This window comes from Stegostoma tigrinum, chromosome 19, assembly GCF_030684315.1.
Source record: "Stegostoma tigrinum isolate sSteTig4 chromosome 19, sSteTig4.hap1, whole genome shotgun sequence".
In the NCBI taxonomy this organism is placed as follows: Eukaryota; Metazoa; Chordata; class Chondrichthyes; order Orectolobiformes; family Stegostomatidae; genus Stegostoma; species Stegostoma tigrinum.
In genome coordinates, this window is record NC_081372.1 from 24,452,418 (window position 1) to 24,475,092 (window position 22,675).

Here is a 22,675-nt window from a genome sequence, read left to right on the forward strand (position 1 = left end):
ATGAGGCTTCTGTACAAAATAGATAGGGAGAAACTGTTCGCATTCATAAAGGATCAAGAACGAGAGTCTTGGAGAAGCAAATGTGATGTGAGAAAAAAAGAACATAGAACATAGGACATAGAACAGTACAGCACAGAAAGCTTTTGACATAGCGAGTGATTTCAGTCTGGAACGTATTACCTTGAAGCTGACATTCAAAAGGGCCTTAGGTGATCATTTTTATTGAAACTGTGCAGGGTTATGGATAGTAGGCAGAAGAATAGCACTAATTGACAATACTTATTTGGAGAATCAGTGCAGACACAATGGACTGAATGGCCTCTTTCTGCACCATAACATCTCCATGATTCTATTGATGAGTGAAACTGCTCACAGACGCTAAATCAGAGAGTTGATAGACGGAATGCTTCAAATGGAGAGATAGTAGGAACTGCAGATGCTGGAGAACCTGAGATAACAAGGTGTAGAGCTGGATGAACACAGCAGGCCAAGCAGCATCAGAGGAGCAGGAAAGCCGACATTTCGGGCCGAGACCCTTCTTCAGAAATTTCTGGGTCTAGGTCCGAAACATCAGCCTTCCTGCTCCTCTGATGCTGCTTGGCCTGCTGTGTTCATATAGCTCTGCACCTTGTTATCTCATGCTTCAAATGGATTTTAGCTCCTTGATACTTTGTGCTCTTGTATTTGACAGCTGCAAAGCAGATCATTTTGCAACTTTTTACTACTTATAGCAGCTATTTATGTTTTCCCATCCCATTGCTGATTGTCTATTTAAGATTCATATATTGACGTTTGCTGAGATATTCAGTAAGCTATGCAAAATAACTTGAAGAATGGACACGTAGGAGAGATCCAAAGGGATCAGCCATAAATGAGTATGAATACATTTTAGAGGCAGTTATAACTGGAAATGATTTCAAATCCTTAGAAGCCATTGTCATGTTGACTGAAGCTTCTTTTTCTGTAAACTCTGCTGATTCTCTTACCCTTTATTATTAAATTTCTTCCCAACAGTGCCTGACCTGGTGCCCTTGGAATCAATTCAAGGAGGTCCATTTGAGGAGAAGATATATCTGCAGTGGAAACCACCAAATGAAACTAATGGAATAATTACCCTCTATGAGGTAAAGTATCATTCAGATACCAACCGTCTTTATCTTGCCTTTCGGGTGTTTGACACTTTGTAACTGTAGGGAGGTACTCTCGAAGCACTGGAAGGATTGAAGAATGCTTGCTAACCAGAGACATTCATCATTATAAAAACTAGGCCATAGCAATACTTGCTATAACAGAACTAATTAAATATGGATAATTGCTTAAAAATATTTCTGTCCCGTTGGTATACTTGAAAGGATATTGCATTTGATTGTGATTCATGCAGATGTTTACAGTTACAGCCCAGCATGAATGATATCAATAAAATAATTTTGATTTGGTTGATACTGTAATCTTTAGTCCCATGGTAACTAATAGTGCTGGTGAAAACAGTGTTGAACTCTGGAACAGAGGAATTGTTTTTAATGCTAAATATTACATTGTAGAGCCCACAATCTTAATAAGGAGATATCTATAAAGTTTTTTTCTGTCTTAAGAAACAAAGAATTCTAGGGTTGTTTTCAGGAATTATGTAATCAGCTCAGTTAAAATTACATTGTACATTTTATAGGATAAATAGGATAACTCTAGAAAATGGTCAATGCTTGATTAATTTATGGCCTTGATTGACGTGCACATAGCACACCAACTTTGCGCTGCCTTTTTTGTTCTGATATCTGTGATTAGAAATAACTAAACACACTGTTCAACAAGGGGCAAACATCAAAACTTCTTGCTCACCCATCTGCATTCAGAAGGGAAGCACATTGTAGTTAAAGCAAGTGCTACTGAGTTATGCAATGAGTTCACCAGGAAGAAGCGAGGAATGGCATAACATGGGAGACGTTTTGTCCCAAGGTTTTTGAATGTTCATCACAAGGTATTTGGTGGAACAAGTCGGAAGGAGTAGAAATGCCCTGTATCTGCATGAGGCCCTCCAAGATGTATTTAAAAGGGAATGGGATAATATTGCTGTGGCAGTAAATGCCAAGAACCAAGCCCCTACAACAGGAAGACAATGTTGCGAGCTGGTCAATGACCTCACATGAGGATTTGTGGTCGTTGAATGTACTTTCAAGTACATTGGCTAGTTAGTGTGGCTGCTTTTTATTTTAACCGTGTCACCAGAGCTATGCTGTGATGTTCAATAATAGATGGAAGGTAAGATAGGGGATTATTGGAGAATGAGGAATTGTAATTGCTTTGGCTGGCATCACACTCTGATGAATCTGTTAGGAGCAACGTATCTAGAAAAGAGTTCTCGAGCTTACCTTATCTCTTCCTTTTCTTCCTTCAGCCACATGTTCCTGCTGCTCCATTCGTTGTATAACTGATGACAATGGCTGTCCCCTAGGCGACAAGTGTTTTTTTTCAGCATGTAGCAGAACACCAGGAAGCAGCTAGCCAGGAAGAGTTTCCAAAGTGACTTTCCTATCCAGGTTGGCACAGCATTGTTCCCTGTAGTCAAAATGGCCTCTCAATCCTCACAGACCACCGTCCCCACCCACCCGCTCCCCAATTCCACTTGCCTTTGTGTTGGAACCTGCCAGCTTGACACCCAATCACGAGCCCAAATCAATCCAGTCCCACATGCCTGCGTCTCAAAGGCTAGGATAGCTGTTGACCAATCAGAGACATGCATGGAAGTCCTGCTTCCAGTTTATTATTGATCAAAGGTCTACAGGACAGTTGGCGTTTCCCTCAGCAGCCTCCCCTTCAACATTTTAGTGGAAGTGATTGCTGTAATCCAGAGTCTGATATAATTCAGTCTGCAGTCGTCTTTGTTGTCTCACTTTGTGTGACAATGTGGTTTTCATCATCTGTATGTTGTGCACATGTGCATGAGTTGTGCAGTGATGTCACGGAGCGTCAGTGGGTAGACTTTGTCACTCAAAGGCACTCTTCAGTGTTGGTGCAAAATGCAGTTGAAATAGTGTATCTCCTGCCTGAATTCCAGGTCTTGACCTGTATGTTTTGTTGTCTGTGCTCACACAACTGCTGGCATTGAGGGTCCGGAGTCTCTTTCAGTTTCAATAGATGATAAAGTTGACATAGAGGACCCAAAAAGCAATGCATATGCAATCAGTGGCTCATTGCATTCCTTCCCAGCCTTACTCCTACCAAGCCACCTCTTCCCAAGAAATGATCAATGTCAAATGCACTCACCAGCTCTATTGGGACCGTTCTCGAATTAATCAGAAATCTGCCTTGTTCATTGAATTAAAATGTTGATCTCCTGTTAATTTATTTTTAAATGCTGTTATAGTATCTGCCAGCATGTCCCCAATTATAAGGATCTTTGACTTAACAGCATTTTAAATCAATTACACTCTCAACAAAATTGTGTGCTCATTCTCCTTGCCTGTTCTGCCAAGAGAGAATTAAAAAGAATTAGTTCGCTGAATAAGAAGCTGCAGTGACCTCGTCTGCATAACACTGTGAGGTGTAACAAATATTTTCAGGTTGAGGGTAGAAGGGTTCACAGACACTGTTCGGCTATAGGATTGCAACAGATTTCGTTAACATTAACTCTGATTTCTCTCCACAAATGCTGCCTGCCTTGCTGAACCTTTCCAGCAATTTCTAATTTGTTTCTGATTTCTAGCATCCACAATTCTTTCAGTTTCAATTACCTTTGAGCATAATTGGCAACTGAATGGGAAATGGAAAATAATGAACATTAGTTTCCAGTTGTAAAAACAAAGTTGCTGGAAAAGCTCAGCAGGTCTGGCAGCATCTGTGAAGGAGAAAACAGAGTTAACGTTTTGGGTCTGATGTCCCTTCCTCAGAACTGATGGTGGTTGGGAAAACATCAGTTTATATGCAGAAAATAGGGAGGTGGGTGGGGTAGGGCATAAACAATAGGATAGAGCCTAAAGAGAGAGAAAGACAGTTGGACAGACCAAGGAGTTGCTTACGATCAGGCTGGGAGGGTGAATAGTTGTTAATGGGGACTGTGAGTGACTAACAACAGGGGGTGTGTAGTGGCAGGCAATATGGTAACAAGGCCTGGTGTGTGGCGAGTGGACTAGGACATGGGAGAGTTTTGGCCCTAGAATTATTGAACTCAATATTGAGCCCACAGGGCTGTGGGGTCCACAAGCGGGAAATGAGGTGTTGTTCCTCCAGCTTTCACTGGTCTTCACTGGAACACTGCAGCAAGCTGGAGACAGAGATGTTGGCCAGGGAGCCAGGTGGTGCATTAAAGTGGCAGGAAACAGGTAGTTCAGGGTCTTTTTTGTGAGCAGAATGTAGATGTTCTGCGAAGCAGTTGCCAAGTCTACGCTTTGTTTCCCCAATGTAGAGGAGACCACATTGTGAGCAGCGAATACAGTAGACCAGATTCTGGGAAGTACAGGTGAAGTGTTCCTTCACCTGGAAGGTACATTGGGGCCCTTGGATTCTGGGGTGGGAGAAGGTAAATGGGCAGATGTTACACCTTCGCCGGTTACAGGCGAAGGTGCCGTAGGGTTGTGGGGAGGTGTTGGGGGTGAAAGAAGTGTGGATCAGACTGTCCTGGAGGGAACTGTCCCTGTGGAAGGTGGACAAGGGAGGGGAGGGGAACATGTTTTCAGGTGCATTTTTGCCCTTTCGGAACTGGCCCATTGGAAAACATAGCAAAGCAAAATTCACTTTGCATAGTACCTTTGGAGCCAACTGAGAGCGTACAATGCAGACTTTTGCCTCTTAATGCACAGAATCCATATTCTAAACTAGGAAAATGACACCTATTTGTTTCATTGTTGGCCCAGAGACTACATTGAATGATTCCATTTTTGTGAAAAATGAAAACATATTTGGATGCAAGCAATGTGAGAAATAGAAAGGGATAATATGTTGAATTGGCTTTGTTTTCACAGAAAGTAATGCTGTTCTTTACAGGATAATATTCTGTACATAAATTCCTTGTAAAATATCCTCTAATTTATATGTACCATGACATTTTACTTCAAGAATCGACAGAGTGAATATGACATTTACTTTCCACAACTGATACCAGTATTTGAAAAAACAAACTTCCAGACTATAGAAATATAGACATATAAAAATTGGTCACATTATAATTTGTACATTCATTATTTTACTTTTATATTTCATGTTTTTTTATTTCACAAATATTGATAGACAAATGAAAGTGCTTGTTTGCTGTGTTGCAGTTTTCAATGCACTGTCTAGGACATTGCAGCTCAATATTATGTTCTCTTATGCTGAGAGCCACATCAGAAATCATGCAGTGATATCTTGTCAGAGCAAAATAAATATTTAGCTTCTTGAGTTTTGAAAACCTACAAGAAGAGAAGCAATAAATTTATACGGCAAGGACGAAGTGCCTATCCTGTTATTTGTATGAGTACTAGGATATCCAGCATTCTAATACTGAAAGTATGAATCGTTATATTTAATCTCATCTTTATATTTTTGTACAGCTTTCAAGAATTTTAAATGTGTCATTACTGTAAAATATCATTACATTTCCCATTCACTTGCTGATATATATACTCTCTACATTTTCTTTTCTATTGACAACATATCTCTGCTAAAATGCAATCGTGTTACACTTTTCAATGTACAGATGAAATACTGTATATTTGCTTCTAAAAGTGAGAATATTTTAACATCTGATGAAATAATGGTTGAAATTTTGTGAGTGATGTGGTAAGCCTCTTGAGTAAATCAATGTCTGAACTGTGTTATTTTCCAGTAAGTGGAAATTATAAAGTGAAGATACGTCAAGAAGAATGCCAAATTATGCTATGTTTTCACAAATTAGTATGTTCATATTCCTTTACTATGTGAAGAGAAGCAACTTATAAGAGGAAAATGGAAGTTGTAATAATTTGACAGCTCACTTGAAATTGCAGTCGGTGAATAAATTCAGAGAGAAGCTCACATAAAGATAATTCACTATTAAATAAATTATAGGGCCTGTCTTTCAGTGTCTGCATGCCACTTCAGCTGATGTGAATGGCAACTGTAATGGGCCCATTCACTAGCAGTTGAGTTTCTTTGTGCACACTGAGGCTGGGTGGAAATAACATATTTGTACCAGCGCTTCAAAAACTCTCCAAATAGCAAATGGGTTATTACAGAAATTTTATTTGTGCAAATAGTAGTTGATAAAATTGCTTGTGTTTCCTTTTAGATAACCTACAAAGCTGCTGGTTCCTTTGACCCTAATGTGGAACTATCAAGCCAAAGAGGGAGGGTGTTCAAACAACGAAATGAGACACACCACTTGTTTGTTGGACTTTACCCAGGAACCACATATTCTTTCACAATAAGAGCAAGCACGGTGAAAGGATTTGGGTTGCCGGTTACCACCCGAATTACTACAAAGATTTCAGGTAAAGTTGAAAGGAAGCCATAACATTGGATCACTGTAAGGAGCACATGGTTTTGTAGAAATATTTTTCAGAAAATTGGGCAAATATCAAAGTAGTTTTAATTCTTGATATTTCTGCATTCACTTAACGAGTTTCACGTTCTGAATGCACAAGGGAAAGATTTCCTTGACATACTATGTGTTATGTAATAGAATGGACTGAACGATGGCCACAAAACAGACACAGAGGGTTCAACTTGAAGATGCTTCCTAATTCTGGTGGGAATTGGTGTCCTGCAAAGATCTGTGTTGTGACTATTGTTGTTTACATACACAGAAATGTTTTAGACTCCGATAGCTGGAGATTCTGCCCATTCATCTTTCAATATTGCCCTGTATCTATGCCACAGACTCTGTGGAATTCTATAACCTTTTTCCTTAGCTTCCCACATTGAGATGTTTGTTAGGCACTTTCTAACAAAGTGTTCAGCAAGATTAGTGTAAGAATTTAAATGTTGTTTTGAATTTCACCTAACAGATAAGAAAGGAATATATTTATACCACAACATAGCAAGAGCCTAGCATCTAAACAATTACTTTTGAAGAGGGGTCACAATACGTAGGAAAATGAGCTGGCTGGTTTGCAAACTGCAACTAAGACAAACAGCCTGTTATTATTTGCAATGCTGGTTGATGAAGAAATTTTGGTCAAAACATCAACAAAATTTCCTGTTAGTCTTCACATTGTCCTCTGGATCTTTTATATCTCTTTGAACAAACAGAAGCGATCTTAATTACACATTCTGAAAATCTATACAGACTTAAAATGTCAGCTTATGATAGTACTCAGGTGTGGGACTTTGACCCATTTCATTCAGTACCAGAGGTTTTTAACTAAAACATTTGACACTGGCTCAAATGTGACAAAAGGTTTTGGTGGACAATGAATGCTGCAGGGGAAGCTGAATACAATATTTATGAAAACAAAAGTTGAAATAAATAAACCTTAAAACCAAAAGCTACTTTGGCAGCTTCCATAGACATGTTTATATTTGGCCGAAGAATAAAGAGAAAAAGAGATTAACAGAGATAACTAGCAGAATTTGATGCATCAAAGAAATTTCTTACAAGCAAGTTAATATTTTGTTGAAATACTGTCATGGAAGAGCTACCATCTTGCACCTCACTTAATCCAAATTTCGAAATTATTTAGTTTAACATTATAAATTATGAATCATCCATCCATTTAAACAACTGCATTTATGGCATTTATACATGTTCTTTTAAAATTGTCAATTTTATGCTTTGAGTAGATCTATAGGAATTATATTTTATAATAAACAGTTGTAGAAAAGTAAGAACTTTGCAGAATGTGGTACATTGATTGAAGACTTATACATATAAGCCTGACAACCCAAAGGAGTTAGCGAGTTTTGAGAAGATTTGTAGCTCAGGTTGAGGTTCTGGATGTAAGTTTGCTTGCTGAGCTGGAAGGTTCGTTTTCAGATGTTTCGCCACCATTCTACGTAACATCATCAGTGAGCCTCCAGTGGTGTTATGTCCCACTTTCTATTTATGTGCTTAGGTTTCCTTGGGCTGGTGATGTCATTTCCTGTTCTTTTTCTCAGAGGGTGGCGGATGGGCTCCAAATCAATGTGTTTGTTGATGGAGTTCTGGTTGGAATGCCATGCTTCTAGGAATTCTCGTGCATGTCTCTGTTTGGCTTGTGGCTTGTTACATGAACATCAACTAGCCACAAAACGACATGACCTACTATATCCTTACATACAGATGAAGAAGGACACCACTTTGATTGGGACAACACATCCATCTTAGGACAAGCCGAACAGAGACATGCACGAGAATTCCTAGAAGCATGGCATTCCAGCCGGAACTCCATCAACAAACACATTGATTTGGAACCCATGTACCACCCTCTGAGAAAAAGAACAGGAAATGACTTCAACATAGGAAATGACATCACCAACCCAAGGAAACCTAAACACATAAATAGAAAGCGGAACATAACACCAGTGCTTCACCGGAGGCTCACCGATGATGTTACCTAGAATGGTGACGAAACGTCTGAAAACGAACCATCCAGCTCAGTGAGCAAACTCACATCCAGAACCCAAAGGAGTATTGCAAAACCAACTTCTCAAATTCTCAAATGTGGAACAACCCAACGTCACTGGCGTAATGAGGTGATATTCTCTCTCATATTGCTTAGAAGATCACACAGACTTCTAAATCTTTAGCTCAAACCTGCCAATTGTTTCTACTGATTGTATTATAAAATATAATGATTAAATAAGTACAAAGTGCTGCTGCTGTGAATATACAGGAGCAGCAGACTGATAATCAGGTGCCCCAAATGGATGCCAAATAAGCCTATTTGAAAATTTGAAACCTGTTGCATATATTCCATTCTGTGAATGGGTAACTGCAATTAATATTGGCAAGGACAAAGCTGCAGCAGCGACCTACAATGATCTGTTTACTGTTCATCTCTCCAATGACAGACTGGAAATATACTTGTGCACTCCATAGGAAAATTGCTGACTCGCATTCTTGGTCAGAGGTGGAACAGAAATCTTAAAAATAATTACTCCTTCTGCAGCTTCCATAGACAAGTTGATATTTAGCCAAAGAAGGAGTGATGGTGTGTTATAACCACATTTCCATATTTCTTTAAGCATAAAAACAACAAAATGCCTGAATTTCTGCAGTCGTTGTATGTAAGTATCCTAGCTTTTTGAAGAATATGAAGAGTATTACTTTCATACAAGATTCCTTCATATCACTGTGGGGGATATCCTTGAAGGAAGAGGTATAGGCATATTCAACTACAACAGTGCAATTGCATCAAAATGACTTCTCACATCTCAATGGCATTAAAATTAAATGGCCACTGCTATCTTGCATTCATACACATTTTTTATTGGCAGGCTGTGGTACAAGACAAGGAAATTCATCATTAAAGAAAAGGAGTGAATTTTGACAATCTGCCAACCTGAAATTGGGAATGTGATGCATCTAAGAGTTTTATTCCAGGCTCTAAGTAGTTTAATATACAAAAAAGAAGGAGCTTTCACTCAGGCATGAATTCTAGACACCTCAGCTTGTAACACGTGCATATTAAGACTGTCACTCTCGGTGAGCATTCAGGCAATGGTTTCAGTAAGTTAGCTTTTATTTTAGTATCAAAAGTTCTGCATCCCGCTCAAAATGAACTACAAAAACTTAAAAGTTAAAGATTAACCCATGGCACAATTAAGTAAAAGTGATAAGAATGCATGATATCAACACACCACCCAACCCCTCTGTACCCGGTGCGGCTACCTCTACATTGGGGAAACCAAGCGGAGGCTTGGGGACCGCTTTGCAGAACACCTCCGCTCAGTTCGCAAAAAACAACTGCACCTCCCAGTCGCAAACCATTTCCACTCCCCCTCCCATTCTCTTGATGACATGTCCATCATGGGCCTCCTGCACTGCCACAATGATGCCACCCGAAGGTTGCAGGAACAGCAACTCATATTCCGCCTGGGAACCCTGCAGCCATATGGTATCAATGTGGACTTCACCAGTTTCAAAATCTCCCCTTCCCCTACTGCATCCCTCAACCAGCCCAGTTCGTCCCCTCCCCCCACTGCACCACACAACCAGCCCAGCTCTTCCCCCCCACCCACTGCATCCCAAAACCAGTCCAACCTGTCTCTGCCTCCCTAACCGGTTCTTCCTCTCACCCATCCCTTCCTCCCACCCCAAGCCGCACCCCCCGCTACCTACTAACCTCATCCCACCTCCTTGACCTGTCCGTCTTCCCTGGACTGACCTATCCCCTCCCTACCTCCCCACCTACACTCTCTCCACCTATCTTCTTTACTCTCCATCTTCGGTCCGCCTCCCCCTCTCTCCCTATTTATTCCAGTTCCCTCCCCCCATCCCCCTCTCTGATGAAGGGTCTAGGCCCGAAACGTCAGCTTTTGTGCTCCTGAGATGCTGCTTGGCCTGCTGTGTTCGTCCAGCCTCACATTTTATTATCTCTCTCCCCCCACCCTCTAATATCCATCCATGCTGGACGTTATTGTTCAGATGCAAGATTAACATGCATATACCTATAGAAACAACAGATTAGTTATGTATTCTTCAAACAAAAATACTGGCATGTCATGTGATAGATGGTAACTCTGCAATGTGAAGCAACGGTGTGAAATCATCCTTGACTAACTCTGATTTCTTGTCAGTTAAAATAACCATAGTCCATCAGTGGATACATAACATTTCAGTTTTCCTTCCAATAAAGTTTCGTAGATTGGCCGAAAGGAGAAGATTCTAGAATGTTCAGTTTTATTAGGAGGAAGTAGAAGGTCAGGCCCTGATTAAAGCTTTTGCCTTCTTTCTTAATATTTAAGTTTGCTATTCCACTAACTGACATATCTATTGGATCCTTTTGTTTAGAAGAAGGAAGTGCTTCATTTTTAGTTCGGACCATTTCTTATGAAATCACCATTATGTGGCATAGATTAAAGAAGGAAAGGAAGTTGTGTCCACAAGTGGAAAAATTACATTATGCATGTAGTCAATCCCTACCAGCCGAAAGTATTTCAGTGGGGCAGCTCTATTCTAAAAGGCTAACCCTTACCCTGTGGCACATGAAATCCATTTTGTCTTTTGAAAACACAGATTATACATGTTACAACTGCTTCCCCAAATAGAATTTTCTCTGACTAAGCATCTTAGAAACTATTAGCGTTCTCTCACTCAAAATTAATTTTCAATTCCTAGATGATTTGCATTGTGTCCAGCAAACTGAAAAATTTGTTAGGAACAACAGGGAATAGGTCAAATTCATTTGCCTCCCTTGAACTCTGATAAACTAGTCCTCAAAACTCAAACAACAACATTCAAATGTCTCCTTTCTTTCTTCTTTGCTGATTGCCCAGTTTAAGACTTAATAAGCCTGAACATTTAGAAAAGGTTGTGCTGAGTGTAATTCCATCATCAGTGACGAATCTGAAAGCAAGTCATTGAAATCTGCTCACACCAGCAGCTGAAATTTATGCAAATTAACGGGAAAATGCATTTAAAATGTACAGAAGTAATTTTCAGACTTGAATCTCCAGGGTCAGCCTCATCCACAAAACTAATTAGTTATTTCAGAAATAACAACTTACCAATAGGCTTCTAGCTATTGGAAGCACATATCAGAAATCTAGGCATGTGTTGTGTACTGTTTTCTGACCATTAATTTAAATGATTGGGAAATTGCACCTAAATTTCTAGTCCACACTTTTGATGGATAAGGCTCCCCAGTGGAGCAAAGTTAAAATTTTACCATAATTGTAGAGAACATCATGTAATAGGACCCACAAAGACAAATACCTTGGACACTGCAAACACAGTGAAGCATGAATCTATTCATTCACCTAAAAATTCACTCCCTCCATCACTAATATAGTGCAGCCCCATTATGTACGTTCCACGTGATGTTCTCAATTTGTCAAGGTTATTTCAATGAATTGAAGTATTGGAACCACCAATGCAAACTGCACTGGGGGTGTACTTTTCGCCACATGGACTGCATAAGCTTAAGGAGAAGTCTCAACATCACCTTCTCAAAAACAATTAAGGATGCTTTCCAAAAATGAGTAACATTGTAATGGCAGAAGATGGTGGTTAAAGCCTGTCAGCAAGTTACAGAATTATTTTCTCAATAATAAATGACTTTCATGGATAATTAGTAGTAAAGTATGTCAGTTTGTAATTTTGTAATATTTAGCTGTATAATTTCTTGTACATCACATTTCCTTTGAACGTTTACTGCAGTATAAACTGATAAGACTGTTCACTGCAACATTGTAAATGTTAATTGATGTGGGATTTAGATATTTGCATGGTCAATGACAAGGAAATTGAGCTAACATGAGACAATTGTCAAATATTGTTTTCAAGGTATAATTTTATTACTGTTAGATCGTCTGATTGGATTAATGTCTGGGGTTATTGTAATATAGTTATGAAATACTGTAGAACAGCATTTTTAGTAGTAGTTAAATTCTAACATTGGATGCTGTGAATTTGGAAATGATGGAAATCATTTGCCAGAAAGTTTGCCATTTTTAGGGTGGAATCCTGTATTTAAGATGCACATTAGGATACAATGATCATTTTAAAAATCCCACCATAGTTTTAATCAGGGGACAGTGTGCACTGTAAACACTCTACGCTTTGATGCTATGCATTGAGGGACCAACCAGCGTCTCTTAAAGAGACAACTGCAGGATACTCTGGAAGCACAAAGGAACATGAATGTTCCTAACCTTGCCACAAAGATCTTCTGGCTTGCTATTGACATGGCCATGCCAAGCTACACACCCAACCCAACACCACTCTCTGTGATCTTCTTCTTCCCGTTTAACTTGGAATCTCTTTTTCACTCTGTGGTGAACTGCCCTTTCGCACTAGCTCAGAAAATTCAATTCATAATCACATTACTCAAAGGCTGCAAATGAGAACCATGTGCACTGTGCTCGAGGGAGACACATCTACCCCTCCAAGCTTATTGAATTCCAATTTCAAGCCTACACTGTTTCTGTGCACATATGCAGAGTGGGCTTTTGCGCATGATGCGGGGCGTGGGACTGCGCACATGATACGCAGTCACGCCAAAGTAACAGTGTCACCAAATGTTGCCTTATGGAAATCAAGCTCAGCACTGCTCACATCAAATTCAACGTTGGGGTCCCTTCAAGTCTACAGAATCCCCGTAATGTGGAAAAAGGCCATTCAGCCTAACGACTCCACATCAGCTCTCTGCAGAGCATCCCACCTGCATTCACTCCCCCCCGCCCCCCCCCACCCCTGTCCCTGTATTTGTGCATTTCCCAGGTTAATCCACTTGTACATCCCTGGATGTTATGGACAATTTAGCTGTACTTCATATTTCCTACATTTACTTTTTCTTGTCACGTGACTATAAGTTTAATTTACAAAGTGTAGAAATTATATATGTGCAGTTCCTGTTCTGTGACATTTTCCCAAAATGCAATTTATCATTAGCTACAATCCTAAATATATAAATTGAAAAGAAGAACATCAGCTAGCAATGACTGTTATAATGTCAAGGAGAAATGCTGAATGTATTCAAAAGACAATCCAACCTGTTATTTTAACAACAGCTTATCCTATTTGTTTCAGACAAGTTAACAGCTCTATTAAAATAGTTGACAAGGATGTCATACAAAAATGTTATGGATCACAGTCACTCGTGGCTAATGTAGATGAACGGACTTAAAGATATATCCTTGGATTATACAGTTGTGATCATACATTCAGGAGACCTGCCCCTCAAACAGTAGCTTAAAACTTTGCTTGAAAGCACTGTGGAAGCATGTTCATTTTTCCCCCTCCCAATCTGTGTTTCCTTTGAAGAAAATTTGATGAAAAATTAGAATCAGCTAACTGTCTTAACTTACTATACTCATGAATTTGAGCCATCCTTTCGCATTGAGATATTGCTAATAGTTGTGACATTTGATATTTAATGGCAATAATGAATGATGATCCTATGTGGAAAATGATGGCATACTTTGGCTAGGGTTTTTCAGTCATGCCATTGACAAGAAGAATTGCAGGCGGGTGAACCTAATTGGGAGAGAGGCCAAAAGTCAGATTCTCACTGATGCAATATGTTTATCTATGTGTCAGCTTCTGTAACATATAACATAGAGCTGGATTTTTGTTGAGACAGACTTCTTAAACTTTATTAACAACTCTGTGTAAACTGAAACGATATTTCAGACTTACACGTTCTGTTTGAGTAATATGCATACTTTTAAAACGTAGCTTGGTCACATGGAACTGTCCTGACTCATCAGACTGACTCAGATCAACTTGCTGACCAATGGAGAGTAAGACGGAGGGCTTTTACTCTAGAATATTACATCTCCTAATGTTGTTAAAAATATGATGCCTCGTGAGAATCGTGGCAGAATGCAATTCCCATAATCAAGAGAAACCTCTTCTCCTTCAGGTGGTGGCCATGTATGTCATCAGCAGATGGTGAGAAACCTACCTGCATGAATTTGTAACTCGTTACTACTACAACTCGCTGGAATTAATTCACCTTCTTAATAACTCATACCCAAATGAGAAATTTGATGCTTCAAGGACCCTACAAAGTATGAAAGAAGTGTGTACCTGGACAGTTACATTGGTCAGAATCAGTATTTAATTATGCTTGCAGTCCATTTGGTCGTTGTTTCTCTAAGTAAATCCAATGCATCCATGCAGAAAAGAACAACCCATCTTCCTGAGTCCTCTCCAAGCCCAACTGATTCACGACAAATAGAGGGATAGCTAATAGCTGCAGGGGCCAGGCATTTGCACATGTGGCAGATGGGGGTACAGTTTATGACTCAAAATAATGCCTTTGTGCACATTGTAAACAGGAAGGCACTTATGGCTGAATAGCGAGTTTTAACTCACGGAATGGACAGGGCTTCATCTGGCTGAACAGCACGGAGCCATGAAAGGGAAGCAGGATAAGTCAGGGAAAAGGGTACTCCAGTCAGTCAGGGTTGGAACTGTGTTGTGCCGCAGCCAGTCTACACTTCTCCATTGCTGGTGCTGCAGTCAGATTGTTGGGAATAGAGTTTGGGTGTAGGGAGGTGTTACTGTGCCCCAATCAGATTAGGGAGAGATCTCAAGTCCATCCAGGGAGAGGAGGGTTTGGTAGAGCCCATTATGTCCTCCGGACAGTCTGGAGGTGTAGGTGGGGTAAGCTTCCATCAGGGCGGTGTTGTATTTCAGATGGGCATGGAGTTGATGCTCCTGTGGACCAATGAATGAGCTGAATCACAGTGTGCTGCAAGGTGCTGACAACACATGACTAACTACAGCTAAATTGCATGCCATGCCTGGGATAGGCAGATGAACATGTCAGTGTACCACGACTGTACAGTAAGGAGTTTGAATCAGTATTGGTCCCTGAAGAATGAGAATGCAGTAAGAAGCTGATGATATTTGCCCTTGCAGAGCACAGGAGATCTTTCATCCTCTTCCTGCATTTGTTCCTGCTGTGTTGATGCTTATTAGAGTTGCTAACCTCTTGTGTAACTTGAGTCTAAGCCACCTGTCTCAGTTGGGGTGATTTCTTTTGCCCTTCCAAAAGGGTGACTATCGTCCATTCTCATTTTCCTTCCTCACAATGTGTGAAGGGGTACCTAGAGAACCTATGACTGTAAATACGGAATTAAGAGTCTAACGATGAGCGGGGATCCATTGTTGATTGTTGGGAAAAACCCATCCAGTTTACTCATGTCCTTTAGGGAAGGAAACTACCGTCCTTACCTGGCCTAGATTACATGAGACTCCAGACCCACAGCAATGTAGTTATTGCCCTCTTGGATGGGCAATAAAAACTATATAATAAGATCACAGCTGATCTGATCATGTCCTTAACTCCACTTTCCTTGCCTGCTTTCCATAACTCTTGATTTCCTCCCTGCCTTGAAAATATTAAATGATGCAGCCTCCACTGATCTTGGGTTAAAGAGAAATCCAAACACTAATAGTGTACTTTGATGAAAAAAAACCCTTTGTTCTGTCTTATATGGGTGACCCTTACTTTAAAATTGGTCCCCTAATTTTAGTTCTAGACCCTCCACATGATGGAAACATACCTGAATTGTTAATTCCTTCGGAAACTTCCAAGTTTCAATGAGATCACCAATTATTCTTCTAAACTCCACTCATCAAAAGCCCAACCTGCTAAACTTCATGAGAAACTGCCCCCTTAGCCAGAAATCAGCCCAATGAACTTTCTTTGATCCGTCTGCAAAGCAAGTAGATCCGTCCCTAAGTAAGGAGACCAAAGCTATACCTAGTACTCTAAGTGAGATCTCACCAATGCTTTCTAGAGTTGTAGTAACATCTGCCTACTTTTTATACTTGGTGCCCTTTGATATAAAGGACTCCATTCCATCTGCCTCCCTGATTACTTGTTACTTGCATAGCAAGTTATTGTGATTCATTTGAAAAGTCACACAGATTCCTCAGTACCACAGTATTTCCTCTCTATTTAAATGATATTCTGTTCTTATAATCCCAGCCCTTCCCCATTGCCCCATCATCAAGATGGCTGTGGACTAGTGCTCCTGAGCCAGGGCTCGTCTGTTCTGACTGCTTTTCTTTTCTTTCTTTCCTTATTTTCTTTTTCTTTTTACAAACTTGTTGTCCTGAGCTTGGCAACAGTGGAGAACCCCAGTGCAGATTCGAATGGGCCCGGTGTGGCAGTGGCGTGTGAACCCAGACTGGACTTGAGTAACTACCTGGGGTGAGCACATGGCCCGTGGCTGCGACAGTGGCAGAGGTGACAACAGCAAGATAGACCCAGTGGTGAAAGATGGCACCTGAAGATTGACGACTTTGTTGGTTGGGTCAGGCACTGGCAATGGTGAAGCAGTGGTGGAAAGGCATCACAGCAGATGGGCCCAGCGGTGAGAGATGAGACTCTGGCATTGATTGGTCCAGTGCACGTGCCAGTAAGGCAATGGCAAAAGAATATCAGCCCAGTGGCAAAAGATGGTGTCTGAAGGGTGGCAACTTCAACATTGGTTGGGTCAGGGTAGTGGAGGATGGATGGCAGCACAGGTATTGTTGATGATAAGCTGGCTCAGGACTGATGGACTCTGTTTATACTGTATCTCAGAACTATTCAAAATGGCGCTGGATTGAGGCGACCAACAAAAAAGTTTTCACTGTATTTCACTGTTTTCCTCATTGTAAAATTCACCTGACAATAAAATCATTCATTCATTCATTCATTCAGTAGGGAGATAATGGGTTATGTAACTGTCTTTTAAATTTAAAGTTATATTTTCTGAACATCCAAAAGTATTTGAAGTATTTGGGCATATGTCCAATCATAAGTGGTGTAAATTGAAAATCGCTACTGATTACAAATTCTTTATGAACTTCATCTTTCTGAAAGACATTATTATAGGTCAACAAAGTATGTTGTCTAAAATTTCTAAGCTGCCTGTAGCTCATCGTAACATTGTCCTAAAATTTGTTGTCAAGCTAAGAGTGGGATTAAGAGATAACGGGAACTGCAGATGCTGGAGAATCTGAGATAACAAAGTGTGGAGCTGGATGAACACAGCAGGCCAAGCAGCATCTTAGGAGCACAAAAGCTGACGTTTCAGGTCTAGACTCTTCATCAGTGTGGGATTAATACTGCTCAACATTTTTTAAAAATTTATTATTGTTGCTGCAGCTTCAAGTAAAGCCAAATCTGTGACTGAACACCAAATTCAAAAATATGCCATTGTTCTCTGGGACTTTGTCTCTCTCATCCTACCCAATCATTATGCCCCATCTATACTCATGCATATCAACATATCCACCGCTCTTGGCCCTTATACTTTCCATACTAACTCAGCTAATATCCATTACAGACAGACCACAGAGCAACACTGAGATAAATTAAGCTCCAAATATCAGTAACAGTCTTCACAATAATAAAGTAAAGCACTGCCATTCATGAAAGTCTGTTTAAAATGTTTACATCTCTTCAACTGCTTAATACCTTTTAAAAACAAACAGACTTCATTCATATTCACACATCAAAGACTACAAATCCTTTAATGATCTTTTTGAGCTGTCATATTTGCACAACTGTTTGATGAGCTGCCATATCAAAGATTATTGCAAAAAAAAGGCATATTATCATGCAAAAAGCTGAGATGCCAGCACCGATTGCTGTGGTACACCACTCTTTACAACTTGCAAACTGCCAACTCTCTGTTTCCTTTTAGCTAACCAACTTTCTGTCCATGACAATATGTTACAGCAACATGTTTTTTATTCACTCGTGGGCGTAGTGATTGTAATGAGCTCAGACAAGTCAATCTCATAGAACGAGTTCCTTGATTGGGGCTGTTAATCTGGTCAGACATTCTGCTCACTGGCAGCATGCTCTGAGGGAGTTGGATCAGTGTCAAAGTCTCCCCACCTATAATTAAAGGGTGACTGGTGATGGGGTACCAGCCTTTGTGGAGTTAATTCAGTGATGACAAGAGAAAAGCAAACTCCTAAAGACATTTGCTCACAACATTTGTCTTTCAGTTGGGGTGACCGTTTCTGGCATTATGCCGTTATTCGGGAAGCTAGACACATTTGATCCTGCCATCGAAGACTGGGCCCAAAATGAGGGAAGAATATGGTTTTTTTTGGGAAATGATATCAGGGCAGAAGAAAAGCAATGAACGATTTTCCTGACAGTTTGTGGGCCTGCAGCTTTTTTGATTATTAGGAGCTTAAATTTCTCTGAGGCAACATATATTAAAAGTTTTCAAGAGTTGACAGATTTAGTTAAAGAATATTATGACCCCACGTTTCCTCAAATTCTTAGATTCTATTGGTTTTATTCAGCAATTCGAGAATGAGGGAAGTCCATACCAAAATTTTTGGCGAGGATAAGATAACTGGGAGGAACATGGTTTAACATTTAATGAGCTACTAAGTGACCATTTGGTATGAGGAATTAATAATGTAACAATGCAATCGCATCTACTAGCTGTAGCCCAACTGGACTTCAAACAGACACTATAATAGGCCTTATCATTGGAAAATGTGGCAAGCGGAGCAGTTGCAGGGTATTCTGATGGAACTGAACACCCTCACTAGTCTGACCAAGTTTGGGGAACACTACTTGAATAAAAGCAATTGCACAGCCTTGCTCAGGACATATCCTGAACAGAGGGACTCTAGATTAGCCTGCAACAAAACCCCAAAACATAGTCAAGCTTTGGCCAAATGGTTATAATTTTCTTCATGATCTTGACTGGCAAGCCATTGTAGTTGCTGATGGTATTCAGACTTGAGATAGCAAAAGAGTCCCACTGGACCTAAATTAAGTATGAGAACCCATAGACCAGTATCCAGGAGAGTGCACACTTTGTAAAGTCAAACAATACCTTTATCAACATAAATTTATAATAATAACGAACCACAAAACCCTGCTGGCTCTACTTAAAGAGAACACGCCAGTGCCGCTCATAGCGTCAGGCTGAATTCAATGGTGTGCTCTAATACTAATGGTGTACAATTGCGTAAACAAGTTGGAACAATTTCCTGGAGGCCAAGTAGCAAACGTGGATGCATCGAGCTGCCTCCCACTGGCAGGAACACCACTGGAGATACCACCACTGGAAGAGTCTGTAATGGTTTTAAATTTTCTGGACACACCTCTGGTCACAGCTGGCAATATCAGTCTTTAGAGTCAGAAAGATCTAGTCCTTGAAAAACTGAAACAGCTAGTGGTGATGGGGTAAACCAGAAGGCCGTCATAACCAGAAATGAAACCTTTTGGGACCTGGAGAGACCAGATTACAGTAGAGGATGACATTATTATGGGGAGCAAGATTGATTGTCCCGATATTGGTTGAACTCTACCAGGGTCATCCAGCGGTTTCCAAAATGAAGATGTTGGCATGAGGTTGTGTCCGGTGGCCAGAACTGGATGCTGACATAGCTGCATTGGTGGGGCAGTGCCCAGCGTTAGCACCAGTAGCTCCCCTACATTCATGGGAATGGCAGGTGAACCCTGGACTCAGTTACACATCGATTATACAGGTCCTTTCATTGGCTCAATGTTCTTAGTCATTGAGGACACCCACAGAAAGTAGCTGGACGTGCTTTGAGTTCATTAATCAAACACAGGGACATCAATAGAAACACTGTGCACATCTTTTGCAATACATGGACTCCTAGAAGTATTAGTCACAGATAATCATTTTACTAGTGTTATGGACCAGACCTCCCCCTGCAAAATATTTCAAGAAAGTAACCCAGACCCCAACTTTTTCTTATTTTAATGGCAGATGTGAAGATGTTCCAGATGTGATGTGACTGGTCAAACTACTCAATGTTAAACAAAACCCAATTTATTTGAACACAATAGTTAAAATACAAACAAACTAAACAGGAATTTAGAATAACATAACTTTCAGAAAATTTAACTGAAAATTAAATACAGTACCTATTACTAACTAACTCCAATATAGTAACATTCCTGCAGGAGCATGTTTCCTGACATGGGATAAAGAGTCAGGAGGCAGGATTCAGCCAAGTGGAAGATGTTTATTCAAGCAGAAACTGGTTTATGCAGAAAGAGGGCCAAAGGATCTTCCCTGAACTTGGCTTTGGAAGATAGATCAATGACATACCCTATGTTTTTATGAAGAAGTAAAGCATTTTTATACATATTGTGTTACGGTAATCAAATAGCATAGTTACTTTCCGTCCCCCTAATCCAAACACCCAATCCTGTGGGACACCTACTTAATGTTGGGCACTACTATGGATAGCCCCAGATTCCCATGATCTTACGGTATTAGCAAGACATTATAATCTCTAGATATTGCGACTTTTCTATGCATCCTATTCATTCACATTCCAAAAGTTTAATGGCTATCCTCCTTTGGATCTTTTTCAGGCTTGTTTATCTGTAAGGACAGCTCAAATTCTATTACCCATTCTATTTTATTGCTGTCTTTATCACATTCAGTTTCTCCTTTGGTTTTCCCACTGTCCCAATTACATAATGTAAAAATAAAAAGTCAGTCAGTTTTAAATGAATAAGGTTAACTTTATAATAAGCTATAAGGTTAAACTCTGTTATAAAGTTAATTGTAAGTGTAACATTATACAACTACTTCTACTGTAAGCATTTTGTTACTTATGGATTGTGATCAATCTATCATTCAGGGTATAAGAGAATGAGTCCTCTAAGTCGAGTTATTCTTTACACCTAAGCTTAAATTTTTTTGAAGGCTTGTATTATTTCCTGGTTATGTATTGAAACTAACTTCTATGATAAGAATGTTTCAGCTAGAAACTATTTAATATTGCTGGTAGCTTCAAAGAGGCAACTATTTACTACTAATAACTTTAGTTGTTACCCTTGCAGCTAATCTGGCACCTGACCATATTCATTTACTGGGATAATAATCCTTCCCTTAATAAAGTTGGAATTGGCCATATATCTGTCCTAAGGCATCTTTTTATTGGAACTGTCTCATACAGTGCTCTTTTACTGACCTTCTAGCAGATCTGTTCAAAGGTACCATTGTATTTCACTGTTTGAGCAGGCTGCTTAGTTTTGCTTAGCTTCTGTCTGCCATTTTTAAGCAGGCATGGGCCACTTAGTGTGTTCAAGTACAAGTCACCTTACATAGCCAGTTACAGGTCACCCCTATAAGCCCATAAGCACATCTCTTGGCCCAAAGGCAAATTCAGACACAGTTTCTTACATGCAGTTCTCCAATCCAGGAGGAAATAACACCAAAAGAAATTTCAGAGAGTGCCGCAATCAAAAGACATTCACTGAAGCTGCCAACTCTTCTGAGACCCCAAATATCTTCTGATGTTACTGAAAATACAAAATCTTGTCATTTCAATCTGTGAGAGTTGTGTACACCCATTCAGGCTGCTTTCATTTGTTCCAACTTAAAAATAACCTAAAGGTCTCACAAGTTGTTCACTTAAATAGTGTTCATGTAGCAAGTTCAGCACTTCTGCTTTACAACCTCTCTTCAAAACAAAAACCAGGACAAAATAACTTTTTACGGTGACAGCATTGTTAGATCAGCAGGGAATTTCCTAAATTCAAATGGTATTTGCCGTATTGGGACAGCTCTATACCATCCATCATCTGGCAGAATGAGCAGTCCAAACTTTGGAAGCAGGCTTAAAGAAACAGCCTACAACTTCACTAGGTACCTAACTGTCCTGGTTCCTGTTTGATTATAGGATTCCCACTCATGCAACTACAGGGATAGCTCCAGCAGAGTTGCTAATGGGGAGAAGACTCCACACCAGATTAAATCTGATCTTCCTGGACCTGAGGGGGAGGGTAAAACAGCATTGGGAAACCCAATTTTGGACATAAATCTCCTTTAAGCAAGAGAGACAGTTTACTTCAGGTAAAGACAATGGTTGTAGGATCCATGGAATGGCCCTGCATTGATAAGATGCATGATTGATGTGAGGTCAGAACCAGTGACAAATAAAGTTTGGGTAGGTGTGACAGTCCTAACCAAGAATGTGGACCATTCAAAAGTTGCAAACTTGCAAACGGTGCGGGAGCAAAACATGTCTGTATCCTCGATTGCCTCTCCTTCAATCATTGAAGATATCTCAGAATCTGAGGTGGACATGGCGGATGTCACCATCCTGATGTTTTTG

General features: G+C 40.1%; 1 protein-coding gene across 7 annotated transcripts in view; it reads left to right on the forward strand.

Annotated features, from left to right (window-relative positions):
- LOC125461272 (receptor-type tyrosine-protein phosphatase T) overlaps positions 1-22,675 on the forward strand; it is a 1,279,761-nt gene that overhangs the window by 847,574 nt on the left and 409,512 nt on the right. For all 7 annotated transcript variants that reach the window (XM_048549829.2, XM_048549830.2, XM_048549831.2 and 4 more), the window contains 2 exons: positions 1,015-1,124; positions 6,239-6,440. In XM_048549829.2, the coding sequence (XP_048405786.1) occupies positions 1,015-1,124; positions 6,239-6,440 (312 nt within the window). The remainder of the gene's footprint in view (positions 1-1,014; positions 1,125-6,238; positions 6,441-22,675) is intronic.